General features: G+C 38.8%; 1 protein-coding gene across 1 annotated transcript in view; it reads left to right on the top strand.

The window, feature by feature from the left end:
- Window positions 1-1,848: 1,848 nt before the first annotated feature.
- The window catches only part of LOC146465968 (myoferlin-like), a 44,778-nt gene continuing 31,153 nt past the window's right edge, over window positions 1,849-15,473 (top strand). The window contains exons 1-16 of the mRNA XM_085128294.1: window positions 1,849-2,072; window positions 5,158-5,213; window positions 6,876-6,970; window positions 7,958-8,057; window positions 8,480-8,670; window positions 9,674-9,728; window positions 10,316-10,447; window positions 10,926-10,988; window positions 11,595-11,645; window positions 12,096-12,126; window positions 12,497-12,558; window positions 12,681-12,725; window positions 13,366-13,416; window positions 13,597-13,643; window positions 13,879-13,961; window positions 14,966-15,027. Coding sequence (XP_084984420.1) covers window positions 1,982-2,072; window positions 5,158-5,213; window positions 6,876-6,970; window positions 7,958-8,057; window positions 8,480-8,670; window positions 9,674-9,728; window positions 10,316-10,447; window positions 10,926-10,988; window positions 11,595-11,645; window positions 12,096-12,126; window positions 12,497-12,558; window positions 12,681-12,725; window positions 13,366-13,416; window positions 13,597-13,643; window positions 13,879-13,961; window positions 14,966-15,027 — 1,215 coding nt within the window. The 5' untranslated portion in view covers window positions 1,849-1,981. The remainder of the gene's footprint in view (window positions 2,073-5,157; window positions 5,214-6,875; window positions 6,971-7,957; window positions 8,058-8,479; window positions 8,671-9,673; window positions 9,729-10,315; window positions 10,448-10,925; window positions 10,989-11,594; window positions 11,646-12,095; window positions 12,127-12,496; window positions 12,559-12,680; window positions 12,726-13,365; window positions 13,417-13,596; window positions 13,644-13,878; window positions 13,962-14,965; window positions 15,028-15,473) is intronic.

The following is a 15,473-nucleotide window of genomic DNA, read 5'->3' as shown; positions in this document are numbered from 1 at the left end:
GTCCCTTCACAAGAGAAAAAAAGGACTGTCGCCGTGTACTCATGCCACAGGGCCCAGTTGTTCGAAAGCCGATTAACGCTAATCCGCGATTAAAAGTTAATTGAGATTTTCATCTCGCTCCTTTAAAATGTTTTTATAAGCTAGTTCTAAGCTAATGGTAAAAAAAAACAGTCTTAATCAAAACTTAGGGGCAAAATCCTCTGGAATAATTTTTATCGATTGGTAGCTCCACTCAAAGTTCACGTTAACCCAGGATTAGCTTAATCGGGCTTTGAACAACTGGGCCTAAAAGTACACAAATTACTGGTCGTGGCACGCGCTGTTCGTCACTGGACACGCCGTTGTCTGTAATCACAAAATTTCCGGACAACTGAAGTGTGCGAACGTATAATTTGCAGTAGGCGATAGTTCAAAGACAGGCTGTAAATAAAATGGTTTTCCAAATGAAAAAAAAAGTAGTTGGTTTTAACAGAAAACATTGAGCGGTTATCAAGAAACGTTCTTGCCAAAAATAAAAAAGAATAAGGTCTTGCTATGAAATGATTAAAAACGGGGACTTTAGCCGGTGAGACTCGTGACAGTCAAATACTGACGAAGATTGTCACAAGATGGCCGTATATACTGGGAGTTCATTCAATGTTATTACTAACTGTAAGAAGCCTAGTTATTGCTAGTTCACCATCACTCTTTGGATCAAAACGTCGAGAAGGCACAAAGGTATTTACTGGGATTAACTTGGTAGGAGATAATTCTGCATGTATTCGATGATTACCACTCCATGCATACGGATTTAAATTTTTAATGATTTATTCTTGGTTTTCACTGAGTATTGTTAATTCCGATTTGCTTTTTAAAGCAATCGATTGAAAAGGTTATATAATCGGCCGTCAATGAATTTTATAACCTTTCCGGTTTTTTGAGAAAAACAGTTTACATCTGACAAAAGCAGTTGCCTTCGATGATTATTTAGAGTAGTCCGTTAATAGCCATAGAAGAAAATCTGCAATTCCACAGCGACAAACGATGAGTGATGCCGGATCATTTGAAGACCTGGATCAGCAAATTATTTCAAATACAAAATACTGACGGTAGACTGATCCTAACGGCGGAGGTGACGAGCTTGATCGAATAAACAACAAAGGCGAGAATGACTGAAGTATATTTGTTTAAAAAAAAATTGCCATAGGCTCGTGTACATTTTTCTAAGAAATTTATTTCGTTTTGTACAACCTGGCCAAGTGTTTGTTTGTTTAGGAAACGTATTATGTTCATTCAGTTTTTTGAGGATTTTGGCGGATATGAATACCGTCAACTTAACTGCTATATGAGATCACCGGAATTTCCCGCCACGTGGAGAAGTTGACGATCATCCCAGGCCCCCTCCGCCCCAGGACCTTCTCTCCTTATAGCCACTGATCAGAAATAACGAGGGCTCATAAAGTCTTGCAAATTGGTTGTTGATTGAAGAATTGAATGTTGATTGAAGAGTTGAGAGTTGGTGAAAGTTGAATGTTGAGTGAAAAGTTCAAGTTTAAGTGACTGTAAAGAGTTGAATGTTGAAGAAAAATTGGAAAAATACAACACGCAATACAGTTTACGTGCCATACGTGTTTCAAAAGCAAACACGCTAAGAAACTGAAAGAATTACGCGTTTCGCATAACTTTGCCGCGATCGCAACGTCGCACAAATATAAAATTCTTCAGAGGTGACCGAAGAATAAAATATTATAATTCAGCATAAAAAAATGTGAGCTATTCAATATCGCGGCGTAATCCTTCGCCAATAATCTCATTGTGCTTACCGTGTATTTGTTTAGGGAACGTAGCGCAACGCTCATTAATATGCAGAAAAGTCCTGAATGGGTGTGAGATAAAGTGGAGTCAACCGTGACAGGACTTGCTTCATACCGTTGGCTTGGTCAGGATTTGGGGCAGAAGGATGGTAGTTTAAACTCGTTAAGCTTCTTCGTCTGGCACCAGAATGTTGAAAGTCACTGTCCAACGAGCGTCGGATCTTCCTGACGTCGACACTTTCGGAAAGAGCGATCCTTACGTGAAAATTAGCTATCAAGGTATGTACGCCCGTTAATCTTGTTCAAGTATGTCTCCAAGACCTCGGCTTCTTCTTGTACTTTGTACAATTCCGGTGGCCGAGCGAATAGTTGCTCTTAATGTTAACCCTGTAACAGGGTGTAACGCGAAGGAACAAGGTGTGTTAGATGAAAACCGAAAAAGTTTTACAACGTTTATTAGGGATTTAAAACACAGAGTAGCTATATTTTATACAAAGGGTGCATAATCAGGCCTTATTAATATGTAGAATGTTCACGTATCTTTTTGCCTTCAATATAATACACAGCCTTTTTGGCGTTTCAAACGCTGGTAGTCGCTCCTTTTGTTGTTAACACATTAAAGGAAGAAACAGATATTTTCTATCGTTAGGCTCTGTGTCAATCAGTTTGTCTTTTTCTAGAAGCGCTAAAAACTGTTTACAGTTGTATAATTGTTTTTGCAAAATCAGCCAACCATTTCAAACCATGAATTTAAATGAACGCTACAATATCATCTCGAACAGATTTTGTCGCTTCACTCGTGTCCAAATTCTCCAGTTTGGTAGTAAAAGCACCAAACAACACTTAAATGTTTAATCGTTCCTTTTAAAGATGCACTTGGTCTTAGCTGTTTCTAGACGCAGAAAAATGAGCAATGTTCATTCATTTAAAGTCGCATTTGACCCGAGGCGCTTAGGTGTTTAAATCGCACATTGCAAATTAACTAAACCTGCATTTGCCTGTATATCCGTGTGGTTTTAGATTTCTTGAAGCTAAATCTCCATTGATTTTGATTAACGATAGCATTCTTTGTGGAAAATCTGTAAAGTAGAGTAAGGTGAATAAAAATCTAAGATATTGCCCGGTCGGTTAAGCGGATTGGAAAAAAGTTTGCTGTCGTTTCGCGTCACTTGTTCAGCAAAAATTTATTCCACCCTTTGAAAGCGTCGGTTGTAGGCATAGTTTATTTCACATCTACATTTATTTGATCGTATGCTGAAACTAAAATAGGCTGTTTTGGCCTCATTGGTTTTTATTCTTGCCAATTTTTTTCGTTTCTAATTAGACTGAAAATTGTCTGAAATATTCCACCGTAAAAACAATTTTTTTTCAGGTAACTTAATATAGTTTTGCTTTCTTAGGATTTTCTCGCTCTGTTGACTGCGTGGATTTTAGTTTATTTAGAATAAGGCCATGAAATTATCGTGCTATCTTCTGTTTGTTGAGACTGATTTGTCGGCTATTTTGACCTCGCGTTTAACAATGCAGAGATTTTATTCTTATCTAAAATAAGGTCAAAGAGATGTCACAAGTGCTATATCATAATACTGGAAAATGAACTAAGTCGTTCTATTTTATCTTTTTTCCTGGCGTTACCGGTCGTTTTTTGGATTCTGTTTGTTAACATATTCATTGACAATAGATAGCGTCCTCATTCGAAATTGAAAATTTCAGGTCTAAAAATATTAAATTGAAAGACAAGAAAAACCACAAAAATGAACACGGCTCAATAACAAAAGTTCGTTTATCGTTTGGTCGGGGTCAAGAATGTTTTCTTTCTTCCAAAACAGGTCTTTGTTCTTTATTTCTTAGCGACAAGTCTGAGTTTAAAAGAATGTGTGAATCTTAGTGCCGGCTCGCGACCTGACGTTGTTATTTGTTTTAAATCACGTGACGTCGTTATTCGGAAAAATCGAGAATTGTGAGCATTTGCATGGAGTCACACAAGTTTTCTTAATCCAAACAACACGTTAATTAGATAAGAACGTCGTGCCGAAGGATCAGTTTACGGCATCAGAAACAAGTATTAAACATTCTAGTGACATTCAAGTAGGTTTTAGTTCCACCCGTCATGTATTCTCAGCTTTCGTTAGATACCCTTTAGATCATTCTCGAAATTGCAATTTAAAAACTGAAGTGCAGTGTACCTGGCTAGAAACCTTTGCTGGGTAAATAAAGAATACGAGTATACAAAGGTAACTTGCTGTAGTGCTATACTAATCTGACAATATTTCAATGAAATTAAAATTCTTTTCTTATCAACATACGTTTCTTGTTTTTAAAGGTCAGGGCATTTGGGTCACATGTCTTCATCTTGTGATCACGCGCGATAAGCTGAGAATGATAAACAGTGAAATCAAAGACGGCATAGCGTTACGATGAGTTAGCCTTTCGCAGCAATGAATTAAGTCGATATTTCACTGTCACACTAATAAATCTTGTGGTTATGGTAGCGACAACAAGGCAATTGAAAAGAAATCGTACCGTAAAAATCATTCATAATAAATTTAAAAATATATATTCTTGAATCAAACGAAACTTAAATATTTTCACACAACTTACTAATTATAAATATATCTGATTATTTTGTTGACAGAAAATTGTTCTCGTTTATAAGTGTTATTTTTTATTGATTGACTTATTTGATTTTTTATATGTATATATTAATTAATTTATTTGTTTGTTTATTTATTTATTTATTTATTTATTTATTTATTTATTTATTTGTTTATTTATTACTTTACAAACAAATACTTAAAAACTGAAGAGGAGACATTATCCCTTCACAAGAAGAACGTTCACAAGAGAAGAAAAGGCCCTAGTCAAGTAGGGCCCAGTTGTTCGAAAGCCGATTTACGCTAATCCGCGATTACAAGTTAATCGAGATTTTCATCTCGCTCCTTTAAAATGTTTTTAAAAGCTAGTTCTTAGCTAATGGTAAAAAAACCCAGTCTTAATCAAAACTTAGGGGCAAAAATCTTCTGGAATAATTTTTATCGATTGGTAGCTCCACTCAAAGTTCACGTTAACCCAGGATTAGCTTAATCGGGCTTTGAACAACTGGTCCCAGAAGTACACAAATTACTGGTCGTGGCACGCGCTGTTCGTCACTGGACACGCCGTTGTCTGTAATCACAAAATTTCCGGACAACTGAAGTGTGTGAACGTATAATTTGCAGTGGGCGACAGTTCAAAGACAGCCTGCAAATAAAATGGTTGGTTTTAACAGAAAACATTTATTTATTTATTTATTTATTTATTTATTTATTTATTTATTTATTTATTTATTTATTTATTTATTTATTTATTTATTTATTATTTACAGGAAATGAACAGAAAACGGAAGTTCAAAAAGACACTTTGGATCCTGTCTGGAACCAGGTAATAAAAGATGTTTTAAAATAATATGACAAGTCACGATTTATGTCACATCAATCGGTTCTTACCTAACAACGGACTAACGGATGTCACCATTGTTGTTTTTCTCTGCCATATGCCCCGTTCGTTCTCCATGATAATGGAAATGATAACGGAAAGCTCTACATCTTCACACTTTGTGTCCCAGAGAGTTTGTCAAAGAAGGAAACATTATAAACTTGGAGTGCTTTCCATTTGTTAAAAACTCACACGCAATGTCAGGCGGTAATTTTAAGGAATGCGAGGAATTTCCGTATGAACAATTGTTTAAAGTGCTGCAGTTCCTGTGCAAGCTGGTCAGGTCAGACTTGACTTGATGAATGATCAACTGAAATTTCTAGTGAATTCTGTCGCCTTTAAACATCAAGACTAAAAGTAGGAAATGTCGACCCATCAGCTAATCATCTAAGGATTTTTTTTTTTCGGAAGCCTTTATAAAAATACATTCATAACATACAGCCTGGGTGCTTCTTAATTGATAATTAGACTGCAAGCTCGAGGTTTCAATCGGCTCATTAAGTTCGCCACGACTGGCCAACCAACGAGTTAAAGTCGATAGAAACCAACAGCGAGTCCATTAACTGTTTTAGTACGTAGTATAACCCGGTAATCTGCTCAACGAATAAGTTGCGTAATTTTTTTTAATGAGCAGTTGGTTCGTGCGTTCGGCTTTTTCTAAGGTGACGCGATCCAAGGGCAGTAAATCAAAAATTGGCAAAAACCAGTGGCTGACTGTTTAATTAGGCACTCTCGCAATCTGATTGGCTATCCAAGTAGGTTCTAATTTTCGATAGGCTGCCCTCTGCCCCCTGCGCGTGCAAAGGAAGTTGCCGAACTGACAAGCCAACTAGCCAATAAAAAGAATCGCCGGATTTTCTTTTTGAAACAGATCAGTCACTGTTTATGCTAAAGCAATTACAAAGCTCGCTTTCGGTTCCTATCGAATTTTTATAGTTGGCTCAGCAAATTATCACCTGTTCTAGTTCACCACTAAACTTCTTCCGATTCCGATTGGTTTAAATTGATCACATGATGTGATTTCATTCTTCAATTTTATTAACAAACTGGTTGTTGTCATTGAATTTTTTATCTTATAAGTTTTTCGACTTTTTCATTTAAATCGTTCGCCTTAAAGGTCGAATTGATAACCTGTAAATTCGAATTGCCAGTGACTTTTGTACGAGGAAAATTTTTTTCAGGGTGAATAAAAAAAAACAATAGTGGTTCTGTCTCGGGATTATCTGTCTAGCACATTTGCACAACCAATCAGACTGCGAGTTTACCTTACAGTCGGTCCAGGGCCCAGTTGTTCAAAGCCCGATTAAGCTAATCCTGGATTAACGTAACCTTTGATGCGAGTTTAATTAATAATGAATAAAGATTCTCCCAAAAGATTTTTATCCGTCAGTTTTGCCTTAGACTTTTCTCAACCTTTAGCTTGAAAATTAGCCTTTTAAACCATTTTAAATTAGCGAGATGAAAACCTCGATAAACGGTTAATCGTGTATTAGCGTTAATCGGCTTTCGAACAACCGTGCCCTGGTTTATAAGTTAAAATGGTCAAGTGAAGGCAGATTCTGGATGAGAGTTTAAGCACACTAAGCATGCGCTGTACTGTTATTGCAGGATTTACAATGGGACCTTGCAGGCAAGCCATTGTCCCCGGATGACATGCTGTCGGTTGAGGTCAAAGACTATGAAAAAGTTGCAATCATGAGGAAGTAAGCAATTTCTTATCTTGTTTTAAGGTCATTTGTTCGCAATCTGCTCCATCATCCTTCTTCCTCTTTGTCTTCAGTTTAGGAAAAAAAAAATAGCCAATATTAAGGACGTACAAAACAAGCAAAGATAAAATATTTCAACACGTGAATCAGCTAAGTTCTGACATTTTGAGGTTTACCCACCGAGGCTTTTAAAATAGAGTTCGAGTCTGATCGGAATAAATTTTAGCCAAGGAAAAGTAAAATTAGTTTGAGAAGTTCGAGTTAGTTGATAGTAAATGAGTGAAAATGGGTTCAAACCAGGGGAAATCGGATTTTGTTCGTTTTAGCCGGGACTTTGATTTAAGGCTGGTTTCCATATGATCGCAGATCGCAGATCGCAATAAGGTCTGCGATCGTCTTTGATCATATGGAAACTACTTCTGAGATCGTCTGCGATCCTGCGATCGTGATCGCAGAAGATAGAACCATGTTCTATCTAAAGGCTGGTTTCCATATGATCGCGGATCGCAGATCGCAGGTCGCAAACAATCGCAATTGATCGCAGACGATCGCAGGAGATAGAACATGGTTCTATCTTCTGCGATCGTCTGCGATCACGATCGCAGGATCGCAGAAGTAGTTTCCATATGATCGCAGACGATCACAGACCTTATTGCGATCTGCGATCCGCGATCATATGGAAACCAGCCTTTAGATAGAACATGGTTGTATCTTCTGCGATCGTCTGCGATCACGATCGCAGGATCGCAGACGATCGCAGACCTTATTGCGATCTGCGATCTGCGATCCGCGATCATATGGAAACTAGCCTTTAACTGAGTTCGAGTTAGTAGGGTTCAGATCTACAGTAAAATCTACTGTAAAATCAGATCTACTCCACAAATCTGTTGCGGTTGGTAGATATATATCTTTCAACGTTATTTGTGAAGTCAAAGTTGTGCTGCCTAATCTGACATCCCTTTGTCCTCGTTTTCTGTCCTCAAGACTTCTTGGTAAAGTGGAAGTGCCTCTTGGAGAACTGATCTCAAGTAAGGAGTTTGAAAGAGAATTCAACCTTGTAGACGGAAAAAACAATCCAACACTGGTAAGGAACTAAATAAAGATCAAAATCTGGGATATGCGCAAGGGAAAATAAACTATATTTGCACTAGCTTGGTGTGTTTTTGCACAAGGGAAAATAAACTATATTTGCACTAGCTTGGTGTGTTTTTGCACCCTTAAATAATATGTATGATTGAGGTTCTAAAAACCAATTGGCCATTTCCGAGATGCCATGAACCTCATTATGAAAGCGAGGCTAAGTACAAAGCTTTTCATATGAAAATTATTTCTCATTCATATGCAAACAAAACTTATTTTCATATGAAAAGCTTTGCACTTAGCCTCACTTTTCTGAGGTTCGAAACAACTCGGAAATGGCGTATTGAGCAAGGAAAACACCCGGTCGTATTGATGCGAAAGCTCCGCTGTAAAATACATCTTATTTTCTGTCTATTTTTGTCACAGGGGAAATTAAATCTGAAGCTGCAATACGATCCTCCCCCTGGGAGCGAAGGAGACACTGGTGGAGGTGGCGGAGAAGGAGGCGAAGAAGAAGAAGAGGGAGGAGAGGGTGATGAGGAAGAAGAAGAGGGCGAAGAAGGAGGGGCAGAGGAGCCTGGAATACCAGGACAGCCGAGAAAGAAAAGGAAGAAAAGGTACAAGGCATTTTGTTTCATCATACAGCTGTGTCAATTGGGACCTTAAGCGGCGACGAGGACGTCGATCACGACCACGACGGAAAAGAGAGCATCGAAAAACGATAGGTTTAATTAGAAAAACGTTGTCCCTGCTCCGGTGTTCAAAGGCACATGTGGTACATTTCTTTGCCGTCCACTGCTGAACAACAACGTGAAATAGCCAAACGCAAGGTTTTATGAAGAACGTAAACACACCAGGTGTATTTTTCTTTCTGTTTCTGAACTTGAAAGCCGCCCCTGCAAACTGTGTTCCTGGATAGTTCGGCCGCATTACGTAAATCAATTGAGTTGGAATTATCGCAAGTCAGTTAAGAGAATGCGAATTTGAATTTTAGGTTTCGTTTTTGGTGGCATCGTTTTAGTCGTTGCTTGTGGTCCCTAATATGAAGCAGCGTGGTCACGTGGGAAGGGCGCCGGACTTGAAATCCGGAGGTCCCAGATTCGAGTCCCGCTCTGACCGCTAACTGGAGTTGCTTCGGTTCAATGGTTAGGGTATGTATCGAATCGTTCGAAGTCCCCCTCTGATCACTAATTAATTTGATTTGTTTCCCGATTGATCCGAGTTCATCTTCTCAACCGCGCTTGTAGCTAACTGGTTCGCCATCCGCCAGTTGTGTTTTTTTTATTATTACCAACGGTATATTTGTCTCTTTGTCTTTCTTAAATGGAAAAGCCTCTTGAGAGGAGAAGAAAACTAGGTAAACATTATTGTGCTGACAACTTGTTTGCCTAAAGTAACCAAATAAGCAAACAAGCAAACGTCTGTGCCTCCACTGAGATTGTTCTAAACGAATATTTCTTACCTGATTTGTTCATGTTTTCACTGACCCAGTCTGAAGCATTGTACCTGTCTTTCGTGTGTGAAACAATCTGGGCTTTTCCGAATCCATAGTGGAGTCACGGGTGGTCATTTCCCAAATACAGTTTGCATTTGCACTCATTTTTTTCATTTCTCCCTCAGAACGCGAACCCGTCGTGGAGGTAGAAAATGGTCAAACAAAGTGCAAGACTTCCAGGTACACTAATCTTTAATTTCTTGTTTTATTCAAGTTTTGCTCTTAGCAGAAAACTTTCTTTGGTCAGAGCCTCGCTCTCCAACGCTTTCGAGCTTTGCTGCTGACGCCCAATCCCTCCCTTGGGTATACTAGTCTTAACAGTTAACTTAACTTGCAACTCCCCTACTCCCCTTTAACACAGCTAATTTGGCTCGCAGACAATTCCCGATAACTCACCAGCTCATCTTCGCTAATCCTAATTCCCGCAGCCCACGAAAAAACAAAAGGTTCTTGTCCACAGATGTAATGAAGAGTTTTATTGACGATTTTTTCAGAAGAGCAAAAAATTTTTGTTCCTAGATCGTGTTGTACCTTTTTAAAGACATATTTGGGTAAGCTTATATAAATTGATCTGTTCGGGTACTTTAGCTGAAAATTAACGTTGCAGAAAGTTTTAAGAAACGGAATCCTTATTTTCGATTAATGAGAGATTGCCCATCCAAAACCGAAAGGAGACGAATTGAAACAACTGCTTGACAAGGTTAAAAAGAATATTTTGCTCACCGGCTTCAGTAAATGTATTAACGCCTTAAATGTTTCTCTTCCAGATCCGTGTTCGTGTGTTAGAAGGTCGCCAGTTGCCTGGCAACAATATCCACCCTGTGGTTCGAGTCACAGTCGCTGGTCAGCAGAGAGAGACATCAGTGAAACGGTCAACAAACAAACCGGTTTATAATCAGGTTTGTGCACATCACATATTAGAGATATCTATATTGACTTGGCGACACGCACAACGTTACAAAACATTTTTGAAAACAATACTGGTGACCAGGCATACTGCTCTGACAGGGTGAGTCAACATCATACAACGTTCTCCGGGTCTAGACAAACGAGAGGTACACGAATACTTTAAGCAGGAATGGTAAACTGTCTTCTACAATAAATCATGCAAGGTAAATTTAATTTCCTACTGAACAAATCATTCCAGATGTGCAAATCAAATCCAATGGCGCTATCGAAGGGTTATATTCTTAACCGTTACGTCAGCTTTAGTGTCTTTTTATGGTATTGAGTTGCATGATGTTTTAGTTGCGATGCTTACTGCGAGTGCGCGACTCAAAATAGGTTAGTAGATCCGTTCAGAAGAATCCAAATTGCTCTTCTCACATGAGAACACTACAAACAATGTAACTTCGTTTCCCTTTTTTTTATGATTAGACATTTTTCTTTAACTTCCACCTCTCTGAAGCTGAGCTGTTTGATGATCTTCTTGGTCTCGAGGTAAGTCAGTAATTCTTCTGTTGAGTAATAATGGCAACAAAACTGAATGGAGTTCAGTTTGGTCTATAAGTGATGCCAAGTCCAAATCTGTCATAGCTTACTTTCCTCCATTGCGTCGTCTTTGGTCTGTCAGAAAGCAGGGATCAGTCGAGGTCAGCAACTGAACGAAAGATTAACAAAGACGAGCCTAACGACTTCGTACGGACATTTTGTTGCAAAGAAAGTTTGAAGTTGACACTGCCCTCCGTTGGATTGAAAGGGATAATCATAACCGAAACTGAATAAGATGTACTGGTAATATAGGATGGAAAACCGGGCAAGTAATTCATGTTAAGGTACCATATAGTCACCCACAAAACCCTGACCGTAACCCTAACCCTCCATATAGTCACCCTTACCTTACCATGAATTATATGCCGGAAAACCTTTTTGAGGAACAATGACCTCCTTCCATAGCGCTTCTAGTAGGAAAAGGGGTCTAAAAACAAACTAAAACAATGTGTTCCATTTTCCTCCAGACCGTAATTTCCAGGTGGTTTTTTAACTTGACGGAAAACACGTTATTACGCGCGAAGATCAACACATTTCTCCTCTGTTTACCTGCAGGTCTTAAACTCTCGAAAACTACGCTCAGATTCTCTCATTGGCTCCTTCGAGGTACGTTACATGTTTGTTCTTGTTGTTTGTTTGTCTGTTTATTCGTTTTAGTCTTTGTATACACTATGCAAATCTCCCAAGATAAGAGAATGAAATTCTCGAATTGATAACTCCATGAACCCGCCGACAGTCACGAAGGTATAACTGCGGAAGGTTTTTTTCGTAGTCTCCCATTTGTTTCCACTTTGTTAGGATTTAGTTTGCAACAAACCGTATCTGGCAAGTCTCTCTCCTCCGCAGAGGTTCGTTGGGGTGTTATGTATATCCGCTAAATGAAGTAAGTGCAGGCGCGTAAGCTGAAAGAGTCGCTTTTCTCGGCGGATTCTCCCACACAAAAAGTCCTTTGAGCCTGTGCAGAGGGGAGAGGGCAAAAGTAATGTCGGAGTCATAAAACCTGTTTTCAAATTACGAGATTGTAGTTTTAATGACGTGCATCTGTTTCATTAACAGTGCGACATCGGAAGTATCTCGGAAATGAAAGGTAAGAGTTTTCTTATCTCATCAGCTCCTGCAACCACTCACTCGGTCATTTATATGATATCCATTCATTCGTTCGTCCGTCCCTCCGTCTATCGGTCCTCTGTTCCTTTCGTTCATCCATCGTTTCATGCATTTTTTCGTTCATTCTTTCATTCATTCGTTTATACATCCAACCATCCTGACACATCCATTCACTCTCTTCCGTTCATTTATTCATCGATTTATCCATTCATTTAAATATTTGGCCAATTGACCATTATGCGTTTGTTCGTTCGTTCATTCATTCAATCGTTTTACTGTTTTATAATTATTTATATACTGTATGATAATAAAACTCCATATTGAACGCATCACCTCCTATCGTATTTTAGGTCACGCTTTTGTGCGCAAGTGGGTGTTACTCTCAGCTCCTGCGGATAGAGATGAAAATGAGGTTTGATAATTGCTCTTCGTTTCAATAAATCAATTTCAAATTTAATTTTTTTTTACTTTTCATATACTAATTAGTGAGGAGAGTTCGAAACTTTGTTTTTTTCTGTTCTGTTTCCTCCTAAGGAGGAAGGAAAAACCAAGAAATCACGCGCTGGGGATACACCTGCCGTAAGTACATCGCCCACGGTTTGTGTATGTGACAGTGAATCCTTCTAGCGGGTGTTATTTTTCAACAAGTCTTATTTACCGGTATTTAAGGACGGTGCTTCCTAATACAGAAAGATTTTTGCTCAGTTTATGACTATGCAGAAAAAACAGATCTTAGTACCTGCTACTGAAATCCAGAAAGAAAATTAGGGTGTAGCGGGGCATCTCTTAGAGATAATTAAGCAACAATTATTCTAAAAAGCAGCAAAATACAAAGCAATGTATGGGAGTTTTTTTTTTTTTTTTTTCAAATTCAAGTTGAAAAATGTATGGTAACGCCCAGTTTTTCTTTTCGATAATAAGAACACTTGGTAATTTCTTCTTTTTCCGCATAGTTTTATAACACTCGATATCCCTGTATTAGCAGGCACCACCCATGGGAAACCCGAGTATCTCGAGATGCGCAGAACGTATGCGCACTGACAAAAGTAGGCACCGTCTTAAAACTCTTATTCGTAATAACAGTGTGTCCGTTTTGTTCTTTTTTTTTGGGGGGGGGGGGGGAGGGGGTCTATTTGTTCCATTGTTTTTCCGTTTTGAACAACATTTTGACAAATGGATGCCTTTTTTACCATGGATGCCTTTTTTCATTCTTTCAAAGGGTTACTTAAAAATCACCGCAATGGTTCTTGGACCCGGAGATCAGCCACCGGTACGTATCGTATAAATTTTGATTTCATGTACTATGACATCAAATTTCTTTATTACATTTTTAGAAACAAAAAGTCTAAGGGTTCAAGTATTTCACCGTATTTTAATACAGTTGTTATCATTGATTACCAATCTATTTCATTTCTGTATTAAAATGGATTTATTTTTCCTTGACCTGTAGGCTGCAGCGAAAGCTGAACCCAAAGACATAGAGGATGACATCGAATCGTAAGTAGAATAGAATTTACGATTACAAGATTAACTAAGGAAAAAAAAAATTTTGGAGACCACCTTGTCTCCATAAATGTTCCTCATGCTTCCTCTCATTAGCGGAAGAGTGGAATTTAGCTACTTGCTAATGATCATGGTGTCGCACAAGAAGAAACCCCCACTAACATATAATTGAAGTGTTTTCCTGAATTTCTCAGTTTGAGAGAGTGTGCGTTTTTGGTCTTTATTTCAGGAACTTACTGATGCCGGTCGGTGTGACACGGCAGTCCGCAGTTTTTACCCTCAAAGTCTATCATGCAGAGGACCTTCCACAAAGTAAGATATTTTCCCTACCGACTCAGAGAAAATAATTTTATCGGTCTTAACTCCGGCCCAGTAACTCAGTAGCTCAGTAATTTAAACCCGATCACTTGAGCCGAAAACAGATCGTCACCTTTAAGAATAAAAGTACAGTTTAGATGCCTTTATACTTTGATAAAGATCACGTCACGTTATTCCCATTCACAGATGGCTTGGAGAGAGACAGAATATTAAGCGAGGGTTCTATCGGCCAGCCAATGGAATGGAACAACGTCTTGTGATCCAATTTCCCTTTGCTAGATGGTTCAAGCTAAACAACGCTGAACAAAAGGGCTTGGCACGAATGTTACAATGCATGCTATTAACATTTAATTTAGTATCATCTGACCAACAAGCCATGCTATCGATTTTCAATCGCATTGTACTGCCCCACCCCTCTCCACAAAACAGTGTTGAAGACGGACCACTAAGTAATATCTGTACACGGGCTCAACATTGTAAGGGGGTGGGGTCGGGGGACGTGCAGTTTTCATTCCTGCATAAACGTTTCCGTCGCACGTGGGAAGGAAATAACGTAAATGAGAACTTGTCTCAAAACTTTTGTCCTTGATTATAGATTCTTGTTTACTTTCTTAAGCAGCCTTTTGGGTTTGTTTTAACGCCTTGTTGCACCAAATCAGGGGCCGCTTTTTTTTCTTTATTACTGAGCTTGCGCGACAGGACGCCAGAGGGAAGATGGCGCCAAAATGTCCTCGCTTGACCAACGTGACGGCAAATGACTACTGCATTTTCATGTATTCTCTTGATCTCTGGTTGTTAACGACACAAACGCAACGACAGGAAGGCAATTTAAACAGTAGATTGCTTCGAACTTTACTCGATTGCCTTGCCAAACTTTGCTTGCTTCGACATTTTGCGATCCTATTTTCTGCCTTTCGGTTGCGCAAACTCTCCATTGTCTGCGTTGACTGCGCTGGAGAATTTCGCTAACCTTTGTATTGTTGTTGTTTCCTTTTTAGTGGATAGCGGAATCGGACAGAGCTTCAAGAAATTCTTCAGCTTTTTTTCAAGTGATGATGATGTGAGTAGAGTTAGCGAAACAAGTTATCAATAACACCCGAAAATCGGCTTGAGCCCGAAAATTTTAATGAGTTTGCATTTTAGAAATAGTGTTTTAATTTTACATGTGCATGTGGATAAAATACAAGCCCAGTTTGTTGGAAATTTGCATGTGTAATTCCTTTTATCTTACTTCAAATACCTACCTAGAACCTTGAATATGTATCGAGTATTTGAACCAACATCAAAAGCCAAAAGTTAGGCTTGAATTAATGAAAACCTTAGGGTATCATTGGCAAAAGTTGGCCAAGTTGAATGCAAGTTGATGAGTTGAGCCAACGTTCCTATGTTCTTTCGTTTTGTCTTGAAAAACGTCGATAAGAATAGTTTGTTCTCAGTACTTCACTTCAATTTCCTGTGACCTACAAAAAAAGATAAGTACCCCACACACCCGCCTCAAAGGGAGTG

The sequence above is a fragment of the Pavona decussata genome, unplaced genomic scaffold, assembly GCF_977016875.1.
Source record: "Pavona decussata unplaced genomic scaffold, jaPavDecu1.1 SCAFFOLD_155, whole genome shotgun sequence".
NCBI lineage: Eukaryota > Metazoa > Cnidaria > Anthozoa > Scleractinia > Agariciidae > Pavona > Pavona decussata.
This window is presented reverse-complemented; position numbering and strand designations above follow the sequence as displayed.